This window comes from Leuresthes tenuis, unplaced genomic scaffold, assembly GCF_036924035.1.
Source record: "Leuresthes tenuis unplaced genomic scaffold, fLeuTen1.0.hap1 SCAF_2, whole genome shotgun sequence".
Taxonomy (NCBI): Eukaryota; Metazoa; Chordata; class Actinopteri; order Atheriniformes; family Atherinopsidae; genus Leuresthes; species Leuresthes tenuis.
Genome location: NW_027325356.1, coordinates 18924002 through 18937660, shown reverse-complemented (window position 1 = coordinate 18937660; position 13659 = coordinate 18924002). Strand labels below are relative to the sequence as shown.

The following is a 13659-nucleotide window of genomic DNA, read 5'->3' as shown; positions in this document are numbered from 1 at the left end:
TTAACAGTAGAAATGTCAGTGGCAGAGTGAAGGCTCTCATGCTGCAGCATGATTTTTTCCTCTAGATGGCGATGGGATAAACGCCCTGCCAGGGGAGGTTTAGCTCCCGTCTATATGGCCTAATTTACTTGATCTGTCTCACTGTGTTTGTTGGGAGCTTTAATGGTCATTTGCTAATTGTTTCTCATAGGAAAGCGCTGAAATGTTCAGTGTATTATGTGAATGCAGGACAGAAGTGCAGCTCCTTGACCTAAACTTCAGTTGGTGATCGTGAATGACAAAAGAGATGAGGTGCAACATGAAATAAAACAAAGACAGAGGAAGAGATGTTGAATGGATAGATAGAGCGCATTGGAAAGGACAAGGATCCAGATCCCTAATCTCATCTGGATTTATTTTTTTACTCCCAACAGAGTTGCGTAATGCCTTAATCCGCTGCTGTCAGTCAAACTTACACAACTCTTTCTTCTCTGTGGCTCCTACTATTTAGTGCTGACGTCTTTATGTTCAGACCAAACAACAGCTTCTCATCATATCAGATTGTTTTATCCTCTGAGAGTTCTTATGTAATGTGAATGAATTAAAACAATGTAAGCAACATGGGATTCTGACATCCAGTGTTTGAAATCTGAACAAGTAGGGGAGCACAAAATATGTTAAATCTGCACACGAGAAAGGACACGATGGTATATTCAGTTTCATCAAAATTCTTCCTTTCTTACAAAAACAAACAAACAAAAAGGAAATAACCAACAAAGAGGGGCGTAAAGATTAAAGACCTTCTAACAGTTATTTAAATAAAGACCATATGCAGGTGTAACTTGCAATTAAATTCGATATCTAATAAGTGAATAATGTTATAAAAAATGATGATGTGAAAATAATTACAATGAGAAGATGAGAAGTTTAAAAAGTGGAGACTTTGAGCACCTGCTGCATTTTTATCCTGATGTCAGATCCGTTCAGACTTACTGATGGAAAACACAAAGAGCCAGAGAAACCTAATTTCTTATGGAAAATCTTATTTCTGATTTCTTCTTATTTCTATTTTCATGATTATATACACACAGCTCTGCTTAACACACTTTGATCCATATGAAATACATCAGAGTGATCTTTAAAATGCATAGACTGTGAAGCTGTTTATTTTAGGTTTAAATCTTGCTTTTTCTATTTATCATATATTGTTTAAATCAACGTGTTTCCATTTGATAATTATTCAGGCATCAGAATACAGTCAGGAACTGATAAGAAGTTCATGTAGACAGACTTTTCAAAGCACTTTTCACGTCAGACAATCCTAAGGAAGCATAACAGTGCTGATGCTATGATAAACATTAAGAATAGCTAAGTTTAAATTATTTTACAGCATGAGAATGAAAACCAACATGCGTACTGTTATGTGAGTTTAGGTTGATTAAATGAAAGATTTGATTTGTTTTAGTAAAAACATGATGATTGGATTATGCTCCAAGACTCCTTTTGTTTTTTAAAGCTTATTACAATTTCACTCCACCGTTGCCCCTGATCCCAACAAATCTAAAGGTTTCTGTTTCGAGGCTAATCACACTTTTTCACATAGAGTGAAGTATCACTAACACTGTTCAGTGTGTGGGGACATTTGAGTATGTCGACCACTGCAGATGGCTCAGAGTAGTGTCTCTGCAATGAAACTCAGTAAGAAGGTGACAGGACCTAAAATTAAGCTTTTAATTTGTACTGGAAGATTCCTCTGAGAGGAATATTCAACTGAAATCTGTCTTCACAAACACCTGCTTACAAAACAACAATCCTTCCGGTGCCTTTAGACAGTATATAAGATTTAAGATCCAAACAATGTAAATCAGCCTAAGAACAGTCCGTAAAAATAAACTGCATAGTGCTGATAGAGGTGTCACACAATTACTGGACCCCAGGCATCTTCAACGGTTCCCCTCAATGTATAAGGACAAGAAAAGCCCACATCGTTATCTTTTCATTGAGGGGTAAATAGAAAAACAACTTTATGCAGTGAAGAAAAGTATTTTGTTTTTCAACCAGTGTCTTATGTTTAGATTCACAAATTCAGAGCCCTTATACCATACATCCATCCATCCATCCATCCATCCGTCCATCCATCCATCCATCCATCCATCCATCCATCCATCCATCCATCCATCCATCCATCCATCCATCCATCCATCCATCCATCCATCCATCCATCCATCCATCCATCCATCCATCCATCCGTCCATCCATCCGTCCATCCATCCATCCGTCCATCCATCCGTCCATCCATCCATCCATCCATTTTCTATACTTTTCCATGTATATTTCTATTAATCCAACTTGCAGGGGGGTCGTAGCCGTCATTGGGCAAGAAGCAGGGTACACCCTGGACAGGTTAGCCCTTGTACCTTATGTTAAAAACAACACATTTACAGAGCTAACACAGATGGTTTTTGCTGTCAAATTAGCTTTGTGATGTGTTGATTTGGGACAGTGGCCTTGGACACAGGCAGATTATTTTGTAGTTAATGGTTGTTTTAAGCTGCAGATTAACAATGAGTTACTGTTCCTCTTGAATCAGTATACAGATGTGAACCAGGATTTATACTAATGCACAGAGTTTGACCCATCTGGGGGTGTAGCAGGGGATTTTGAGGCAGAAAGGAGGTGGAAATGGATGTAAGTTAGATGCTCATGAGGATAAGATGGGGTCTAAAATGGATTATCCACAATCAACCCTTTTTAAACTGTTTTTGTGAACAGTCACTGTCCAATCTCTTAATTAAGACTGTTTACGACATCACAGTGCTCTTCACTGGCCCCTTCATGACCCATTTAGCTACAGATGATTCTCCCATGGGCTGCAGCAAATCTCTGAGGCTGCTCTGCCTCTGCATCAGATTCCCAGGTGAGCTGGATCCTCTTATTCTCCCTGGTATGTCATCCATCTGTCCAAATGAAATGAAAAAACACAAATCCTCCTCACACTTCTGATTCAGTTTTTTTTTTTTTTTTTCACATTATCATGATACAAACTCTCTGTTTGAAAGTAAAAGCAGCAGGTTGTTGTGTCACAAGGTATGTGAACTGAGAGAACAATAACCATTATACCATCCATAATTCTTTTGTGTTTCAAATAAATGTTCCAAATACTAAGGACCGGAAATGAGAATGCTCTAATCCACTGTGCTGCATTGGGATGCTGTCATTGGTCAGCTGCATCCAAGCTCTCTACACCACTCGCTTCCCTGGTGTGCGCGCACACACACACACGCACACACACACACACACCCACTGCCACAACATCCTCTTTACTCTGTGATACATTGGTCCCGTTCACTGTTAATCCAGCGGGTTTGTGCCTCGGAGCATTGCTGTACTTTTGCAATCTGATGAATTCCCAACGGATGACAGGAAACATTACATTTTAACGCAGCAACTTCTCCCTCTGTAGAATTCCAGCCAGTGAGAGCTTCACTCTTGTTCAAAGGTGCTACTCAGCTCCACGGGACTCTGCTGAGCTGAACAATGAAGTCCCATCCAGGCGCTGCGACCGTGCTGCTAACCGTCGCTCTCTGCCTGAGTAAGAACGTTTCTGCACTCTCCAGCTGTTGTATTAGTGTGTTATATGTTTGTGTGTGCACTTATGTCTTCTGTTAGAAGTTTAAAAGTGTTACCTGTACCCATTTATGGCAGAGCAATAGGTTTCTCATCTTTTTCCACTTCAAACTTTGTTTGATCAGAGAAAATTCAGTTTTTTTAGAGAAGGCCCTTAGTAGGCAAGAGGGCTCATGAAGTCTATTTCAATCTGAAATTGAAGAGAGACAGATTTTACGAATGCACTTACCTTAATGAGATTCTCACTGTCCACTCATGGGTGGATTCTCTCTCTGCTGTGCGCGCCTCAGTGTGTCTACACATGCATGTCAGTGGGTGTGTGGATCTGTTATCTATTGTTTGACTTCTTTCTGGTAAGGAAACTGTAAAATTGAAAAGAAAACACAGTTTGTGACTGTAGCATAGACAATAATCACCACTAATGGAAATGTTGAGATGGGATTTAAGGGTTTTGCCTTGGTTTATGGGGACCTTTCATTATAAGGTGTGTCACTGCAGCTCAACACAAAGAAGTTCAGAGTGATCAGTGCTGTTCTATGATGAAGAGTTTCTATCCAGATGGAAGTAGTCTCAATCACTTCAACTCTGTGTTACCGATTGCTTTGATTAGTGAGAATATTATATTATCAAATCTTATGATATGGCCTTCACACTAACCGGATCTCAGCTTGACTGGAAAGCTGTGGGAGATTTTGAGCCAATGCTTGGGTCATTATCTCATTCACCACATGACCAAATTATGGATTATCCTTTGGTATAATGGTGTAAATTCAATGGCAAATGGGAACTGAAATCGTTCCAGCTGCAAATGGTGGCTTTAAATGTTTATTTTTGCTTTGATTGGTCTCTCTGTTGGAATAAATCCCACTTTATCAAATTCATTTTAGAATCCCCTGTCCCCGGTCCAGTGTGATGCAATATCTGCAGACAGAAACAGGTATCTTAGTTTTGGTGGGGAAAGCTGAGATGGAGCCCTGAGTTTAACCCAGTCCAAGGTACTGGGGGAAAAGCTCACACACCAAAAGTGAGACTCACCTCACTGCCTCAATTCATTAACAGATGAAGGAAAGTCTGTGGCCAGATTAAAAAATCACGGACACCCTAATTAGAAAAGGGAAGGCTGCTTTGGCTGTAGAATGAGGTGTTCAACAATCCCAAGCTGTGAAGTGCACTGCTGACCCTTGAATGTTGTATATGTTGTATCGAAGCTGCTGCCAACAACAAACTGGAGGAGAGTTTGTGTGCACATTTTCACCAAAAGTCCTCTGTTGAATATTCTAGTTAAAGTGCAAACTCAAACCAATCCCAGAGAGATGTGAAATGGATGAGCTGATCAATTGATACAGACAGCCCGTACATGATTTTACAGTACGACACAGAATTTGGCTTTGTGGGTGGATAATCCCTCCAGATAAATAGAATATAACATTTTCGGTATTTGTTGATCAATCTAAGCACATCATGGACTGTGTCTCTATAAACACTGGATGTCACTCCAAAAAAACTATATCAGTTTTATATATTTGTATTTTTCTGTGTTGTACAAATTTATTTGCTGATATTTTGATAAATGCATTTGAGGTTTAAGGTTATGATAACACGTCCTTTCCTCCTCTCTTTTTGTGTTTTGTCTGCTCCAGGCTTGGTCCCTGTGTGCTTTGGAGCTGCGCTCCCTGTCGCCTGTGGTTCCATCTACAAGAGTTTTGCACAGTGTTTGCTCACACTGGGGGACAGTTTGGTGGAAACACAAAAAGACCAAAACACACAGGATATTGATTCAGTCTGCAGGTATGTGTGTCACTATGGCAACCATGTAATCAGATTAGGTCTGTCTTGATAGTGGATTTACTGTCCATCATCAGTCACTGATTTTCACTGATTTTAGTGATTCTTTCACTTTTTTACTTTGTGGCACCCTGAGTGGAAGATGTTTGGCTTTCGAAGAAATGTCTTGACAGCAGTTTGATACATGAACTTTACTTCACCTGTTCAAGTTATCCTCGAGATGAACTGTAATGAAAAATTCTGTCAGTCTTCATGTAACGCCATCATCGAGTAAAAATTTGTCCAATAACTTAGTTACTGACTGTTCACATGATTATGAGAGAATACCTGCACCACTGTAGCAACCTCTCCACAGTCAGTGAGCAAAGTTTTAGTGTAATTAGCATTTACAAGCTCATGGATTAACACTGATATACTATAGTCATACGACAGACTGGATGTTTGTTGTACCCTTTGACATTGAAGACGTTAAATGTGAGAGGGTTTTTTGTATGTTGGTTCACATGTCCAAAACATAGTGGTGTCACAAGCCACGACTGTAGTTTGTGAGATATGTATCCCAAAGCCAATGTTTTCTTTTAGGGAAACGGGGAAAAGGGAAAGAACTGTTGAAAACAGTTGTGCTGGAAGAGTTTCAAAGAAGCAGCCTCTGGCACGAATGTTCAGGACTTAGCACCTTCTGCCACCCCCCTCCTTCCTGCATGTTAAAAGTGTTCGTAAACAAATAATGTTCAAGAATCTCAACTTAAGTTGTATCTCTGTAAGGAACAGCGTAAGGAAAGTGTAGTAATACTAGCAATCATTTTTAAACATTTATGATTAGGTTGGCTTAGTAAATCACATGTAATCTCATATGATTGTGGGAATGATGCACTGCTGCCCTGAAATCTGCTCCTTTCCCGGTTCCTTGAAGGTCCTGGAATGCATTCCATGTTTGTGCCAACTCAGCTCTTGCTGGCTGTCCTGGAGAGGCAGCAGCTGTCTGGGAGTCTTTGAGACAAGAATCCAGGAAGACACAGTTTTCTGGAAACCTCTACGATATGTGTGCCAGTCGCACCACCCTCCCCCCCAGCGCCTCGCCTGTACCCCAGAGCCCTCCCACCTCTGACCAGATGAACCAGGAGACGCTGAAAGGGCAGACACACAAGCATGTCCCAGCCCCCATCACCCTGTTGTTCCCTTTGTGCAACATGCTGCTAATTCTCCTCAGGAGTTAGTGGACCTCAACAGAGACACTCAAAGACTTTAACACACTGACAACTTCTACTCTCTTGTAACTGTTTTAACTAGAAATGCTACGTGTCATTGAATGTGTACATGTAGCTCTATTTCATGTTTTTGTACTCTTGCATATAAGATCTTTATCTAGATGGCATATTATGATTAAATAATTAAAGGAATCAATCTTTAGTCTGAGTGCTGACAGCCAGCCATCTGAATTCTGCTCCCCTTACAATCCAAACCCACAAGTCATGATATTGGTTTTATTGGTCCTGAGGTAAGGATTGATATGAATGGATCACTTGTTTCGGAGCATCTTACACGGTCAAAGTGGTTCAATCATTGAGTAAATATTCAGTTATGATCAGATTACTGTATATCTTGCTCTCTGAAGGACGATGCTTGCATTCTAAAATGAATGACAACCACACCAGAAACAATTCAGCTGTGTGGCTTAAAGACATCGGATTGTGAACAACTGCTCGTGTTAAGCAACTGCAATTCAGTTCACATTATGTAATAGTGATCATATTGTTTTAGGCTGGAGGAATGAAGGCTTTAAATAAGGTATATATATGAACTTCCCATGGAGGTTACAATGCTGCAAGAAAGGACTCTCTCAAAGGCATTTTTTGCTACTGCAATAAATCAGCAATGCTACATGATTTTAGGTCAAATGAGATTCTAGGAAATGTTGTAAACCCATCTGTGCAGATGTGCCTGTGATCCAATCAGGTGGGTCTGGGCGCAAAATGGTGTTTTTATACAGTAGATTTTATTGATAATCTTGTTTGATTGGTTAGTTGGCAGATTTATGCATGCACATAGATGCTTTTCTAAGTTCAGTCATTTATTTAAAAAGTAGCCAACTTACTACTTTCAGATCTTCTGATCTGATCTGCTAGTTACGATAAAGTTTCCTCTGTGTTTGCTACATAACTGATCACACATTATGAAGAAATTAAATGTGTACATACAGCACCAAACAAGTGCCTCACCAAGTCAGTGGTGAGAAAAAATCTTTATCAGTTGTAAATTACAGTTACAGTGATGTTTTTCAATGTTATCCTGCTGTTCTATGTGACTGAAGGAGGCCTGTTTTTACACACATTGCATTTTGTTAACTGATGTTTACATTACCAGTGTAGTTACAGTACTTATATTAAGATGTAGCGTCGTTCTAATGTTTTCTCAGCATTATGGACTGCCAGTTTGCTTCGCACTGATTCTCAAACCAGCTAAATTCAAGGTTTGAAATAAATAAAATGGAATTATTTTGCAACCATCCCTTGTGTCAGAATTTGTGAGTTTAGGTGTTCCGTGCGTGTTGGAAAGAGTGCTTTTTTTGTGTGTGATCTTAATACTCTTAAGCTGTTTCATAACAGCAGAATTATGAGTAGATTAATCTCATCTGTCTTCATCCATCTACAGTGTAGCAGGTTGCACCTCAAAGCAATCTTGGTGCCCTCAGTGAGCAGAAGGTGGGAGGTGAAAGACAGCTGATGGTGTGTCAGAACAGCAGAGAACCGAGACTGGAAGATCGTGTGATCAGCCGTGGACGCCCGTGACTCAGTGGTTAGAGTGGGTTGTCCAATAACCGGTGATTCAATCCCACTCTCGCCAACATATGAACATGGTGAACTGACAGCTGGAACCTCCTTGTCATGGCAGAGGTGCCCTTGAGCAAGACATCGTACAGGGCACTGCTGTGAATGGCTGCCCACCGCTCCAGTGTATATGGTGAGGAACAGAGCTGAAACATCATAGTTGAAGTATGCTGAATGTAATAAGTTATCACAATGGTCACTGCAGTGCCTGCAGTACATCCCCCCCACTGTAGATTGATTAAATTTGATTAAATGTATAGTTGCTGCTTTAATAGGTAATCTAAATACAGCTGATTTACAGAATTGAAATTACAAGGTTCAAATTCTAAAGGGTGTTGTATCTTATTCAAGTTTTCTGATTAAATTATTGTCACAGCTTATCCATAGATGTTTAAAATCAACGTTATGATATTGGTTTGGACACGATGACTGACTTTAAAGTATAAAAAGTCAGGTGTTTGGTGGTAATACTGGGATTACAAATGAAAAAACCAAGCTGGCTGTTAAAAAGATTGAGCCTAAAAAACACATAAAACATGGATTGTAAAACAAATATTTGCAAAGGAGAAAGCTAAACCTGACTAGAAAGATATTTCCTATGAAATGCAGTGTGAATGCGAAAAGCTGAATGATCTTTCCTCACTTTGCTGAAGAAGCTGAACATATGATTGCAAAGTAGTAAAGCTAGAACCAGAGATTGAAATGTTCCTTTATGTCCCAAATCATTTGGAAGTTTTTATTTAGAAAAGTAAGTAATCATGGTTGATTAGCAAAGGGACAGAGGAAATTTTGAAGAGGTATAGAGCACAATTTGAGCTAGTGATCTGTTGCTTAAATATTAGGTTCATGGTGCCACCCCAACCTGATAAATGTGAACATGAGGAAACATAAGAGATGCAACGGGAGCTGTACCCTGCAAACAACTGGAAGCTAAATGGGGATATTGGGCAATTTTTAAACCTTTACTACAAAATTTCAACATGTTTTTCCATTGACCAACGTCCATATTTTACAGTCTATCTGAAGAGCTGAATTGCTTAGTTGAAACAAGGATTATTTTTACATTCTGATATTCAAATGGTTTTACTAACACAAAGTATACATATATTTTTTAATGTTTTATCACAGCTCTAAAATATGAATCTCTTTCACATCTGTAAAAACAAAAGGACTGTAGGACTAGCGTTGTGTTGTGCTGAATAGAGACATGTGATATTGAGAGGAATGTAGACACGTTTCATGTTTACTCTAAGAGACACGTTTCAGATTTGGTGAGAGAGGTGGAAGGCAGGCAGAAACCTGAGATTTCAAATGACAGCACAAGGGATAGAGGAGTAGGAGATGCTGATAACCCTATTCCCATTAATGGTGTCCCCCTCAACATGTGCTTTTCACGTATTTTTCTGTTTAAAGACCCCTGTAACACTGAAATGAAATTTCTATCCGTGATTGTAAACTTTGAAAGCATTTGGTTGGACAGAACTCAAAATTATTTTTGATAAATATGTGCAGCTCAAACCACCTCAGACCTTCAAATGTTTTTGTGTTAAAGGGGAACTCCAGTATTTTTAAACTTAGTAGCCACATAACAGTAGCTATGTGCTAACAGAGCTATAGTACACATTCGTTCATTCATTCTTCTTAAAGTATTGGTGAAATAAAGACAGATAATGCCTTATTTAGCAGCTGCATCGTTTTTGCCCCGTTTTTACTCCGTAATATGTATTGCGAGTTATCTAAATAGCTTCCGAAGGACGGCGACTTTCGCCAAACTGTTCTCGGTGAGTAGATAAACGTATTTCATGCCAGAAATAAGGTCGAGGTTTAAAAATACCGGAGTTCCCCTTTAATAAATGTGATGAGCACCACTTCAGTGAAATCCCATTAAATACAATGAGACTACATGTAGTGCAGTTATGTTTGTAATCATTTGCACCAAAGAGCCGAGATGTCTTCAGACACAAATTAATAAGACTGTATTCTTGTGTGAGAAGATGTTTATCTATCTATGAAAATAGTAAACCAATTAAAAACGTATGAAGAATGTTCAGTGAGTCAAACAGAAGCATGAAATGAGTACATTAAGAGAAAGTTGTCCTCCATTAAAGCTTATGCCTGACATGAAGGAAGTGATCCAAACCTGTTCTTCAGTTTGAAGGATTCTTTATTTGTCCGTTCGACACCACTTTTCTACCAGGTTTCATGACAGACATACAAATACAAGCTAAATATACCATAAACAGCACTTATGGGCAAAATAATTCTTTGATTGGATTTTATTATCCATTATACACCTGCTTTGCCAAAACAATCACAGACAGTATGTGGACATTTTGTGAAAACCTCTCCCTGATATGTGTTTCAGTTACATCCTCTATGTGATTATCTACCTCTTTGACTGCATTTCGTGGTAGAATGTCATGACCGGCATCTTATATTATCACACACAGTTGGTCATTTGTAACAACCTTAAGAATGATAGTAGTCAACTTTCTTTATGTAATAAAACAGATATACAACTGAAAACATTTAGTCTGAAGGACCAGCTGCTTAGTCCCTGAACTGTCCTCAGAGCACCTTGATGTGCGCACCCTGTCTAATCTCTCTGTGTTTCGCTCTGAACTCCTTTATTCAGCCCCAAGGTCCCTTCTTGTCAGGCTGTTTTCTATTTTGTTAAAAGACATCGTACAGGTTTTTATTTGTTCTTACGTGACAGGTCTAGTCATATCCTCTAAAGTCAGTGAGAAGTGGAGCAAAATACACAGGATTATGTGTGATGCTATCAGTTCTATAGCAGATGGTGTGTAGCATCAGACATGGAGGAGATTATGAATTCCCACTGTAGTAGATTGTACTGTCCATATGGTGGGATTTTATAGAATCTGAACATACATACTATAAACCTGTAAGCTGTATGGCACTCTAACTCTTTATGTTTATTTCTTTACATAAAATAATAAAGGAGTAAGAAATGTACAATAAAAAAAAACTCTCAAGAAAACATAGTGTCCAACCTCTCCAGTGATTACTTCCCAAAGACAAGTGATATTTCTGGAACCTTTGCCTTATCCAAGTTAAGTTCAAGCATTCATGTCACAGAGATTTGTTTATTATGTGTTACATTATTGTACAAACTCCCTTTCCAGAAACGCTGGAACATTTTCTAAAATGCAACAAAAACTGAAACTGACTTTTAATTCTTTTTTAAACAAATTTATGGAAAATGCATCTGAGTGGTGTATTTGTTGTCCATAGTAGACAGCAGTCAGAGCACTCTCATTTTGGAACAGCAGGGACATTTTTTTTTAATAGAGGCTAGGGCAAAACCTTTGGATAAAAAATGTCTGTTTATTATATAATGATATGATAAATTAGATAAAAGAAACACATTTGAGGACAATGTGAGTAATACCTACCTTGTTTCACAATGACTTCACCCCAGAGATGTTACAAATGACGTTTTCTGAAGTGCAGGATCACTCTAAAGCAAAGCGATGAAAATATAAAAAACAGCAGCATCTGGTCCAGTGATTGCAGCTGTAAAATCAGTCAGAATTTAAAATGGCTCAGTAAGTCCTGTATCGTCATCACTTTTGGATCACTTTTACTCACACTTATTGAAGTTTCTTGTCAAGAACAATATAGTATAATCAGGGCCTCGCCATCTTTTGTCACTTCCACTCAAAGGGGAATAAAGCCTTTAAGTTTGACAATTTGATACCTGGTCTTTTTCCAGTTTTGATTTACAAAGTATAACATAAAAGAACAAGATAACATCAGAGCATAAGACCCCTGTTCAAGTTCAAGTACAAATCATTCACACTTTGTGTGAGGCACAACTCTGTCGAAAAACAACATCTAAATCTTCAGATATTGCCTGAGAAACAAGCCAGGTTGACAAATGAACACCAAGGGCACCTCCAGTTGAGAGATTACAAAGAAAAAATTATATGAGACTACATAGTGGCTATTGAAACTGATGTTCTGGGGAACCCCCCCTGACAGGCTCAATGTTTTCTCTTATGTTAGTAGTAGCAAAGGAAGTGATTAGCAAGCCTCCCCTCGGCCATAAACTGGGACTCCCAACACAGAGGAAGCCCAACAGGCTCCCTGTTTAGAGTACATCCAACAGAAGAGGGAGCAATGCCACATGTATGCAGGCACGAGTAAGGATTTTTGATTTTGAGGAATTAAAGCACAGAAATGCAGACCTCCATGGGATGATAATGAAAATTAAATTCCAGGGAAAAGAGGCTGAGGTAGAAAACTTGAAACTGCCCCAAACTCAAAGGACAGAAACACAGCACCTACATTCAAAGACCTCAGTACAATCCTGAAACATAGACATGTTTCTCAGGAGAGAATAAGAAATGTGAAAAGGAAAAGAGGTGTCCTCCAAGGAGGTGCTTCAAAAAATGCATTATTCACAAGAATCAAGATAATTATACCTCACACATGAAAAAAAAACAAGAAGTACAATCAATTACTGTAAAAAAAAAAGACTTTACAGCTGTCTGTAGGATTATGACATTTCTTACAGATTCATAATTGTCAACAAGTGAAACGTTTTGTATTTTCTTTAGATTTCTTTTACAAATGAATAAATGAATGAATCAAGGTGGGATTAGAAAGAGCACCTTGAAGTCTGAGACCATGGTACTCTATTAGAAAAAGTTGGATTGGATTGCCCACTCTAGGCTGAAAATGAGTGATTGCTAACTCTTGGTCACACATGGGGGATAAAAAAGTGGGAGATTGACAGACTAACTGGGGCAAATACTTTATTGGTAAGTGGTGGTAAGGGAAGGATGAGCTGGAAGGTGAAAACATTTGATAAACCCATGAATCAACCCTCATCAGTGGTCGCAAGCTGTGCGTAGTGATTGAATGAAAATGCAAATACAAGAGGCCATACACTTCATCTGAAGGGTGCTCACTTCTGGAAGGCACTGAGAATAGCCACCGTTCCTCCGCATTGAAATGACCCAGTTGAGGTGTTTTGGGCATCTGGTAAAGATGTGTTCTGGATGCCTCTCACATGTCCACACAGGAGGCCTTGGGAAAAAGACAAGACTTGCTGGGAGATTATATCTATCTATATCAAATGCCTGTAGAAATGGACATGTAGACACAAATCAGGAACAGCCCTGATGGGAATGTTAAGAAAAAGGTCCAAAAGCTGTGCTGATTTATGAACACTGTTGACAAGAGTATATATCAAATAATAACCTTTGGGAGGCAATCTGGCCCTAAAATCTAAAAAAATCCTGCGTTCAACATTTTGTTTAGTTCTACTTATTGTTAGTGTTGCTTAGTGTTTAAATAACTTAAGCAAACTTGGGGCCGTAAAAAGGGGACCGCCTAAATTAGAGTATCTCAGTATAGTAGTAAATCCAACCATTTTCCATCCTTATAGTTTCTGCTTTTTCAGGGAGCTTCT

The 13659-nt window shown here is 38.9% G+C and overlaps 1 protein-coding gene across 1 annotated transcript; it reads left to right on the top strand.

Moving 5' to 3' along the window:
• Nucleotides 1-3516: 3516 nt before the first annotated feature.
• nrn1lb (neuritin 1-like b) lies at nt 3517-6608 on the top strand. Its single transcript, XM_072381247.1, has 3 exons — nt 3517-3571; nt 5247-5394; nt 6305-6608. The coding sequence occupies exons 1-3, from the start codon at nt 3517-3519 to the stop codon at nt 6606-6608; spliced, it is 507 nt and encodes a 168-aa protein (XP_072237348.1).
• The last annotated feature ends 7051 nt before the right edge of the window (nt 6609-13659 follow it).

Coding starts and splice junctions, on each gene's coding strand:
- nrn1lb (XM_072381247.1), top strand. CDS start 3,517: ATGAAGTCCCATCCAGGCGCTGCGACCGTGCTGCTAACCGTCGCTCTC. Junction 3,572..5,246: donor AACCGTCGCTCTCTGCCTGA/GTAAGAACGTTT, acceptor TGTCTGCTCCAG/GCTTGGTCCCTGTGTGCTTT. Junction 5,395..6,304: donor GATATTGATTCAGTCTGCAG/GTATGTGTGTCA, acceptor GGTTCCTTGAAG/GTCCTGGAATGCATTCCATG.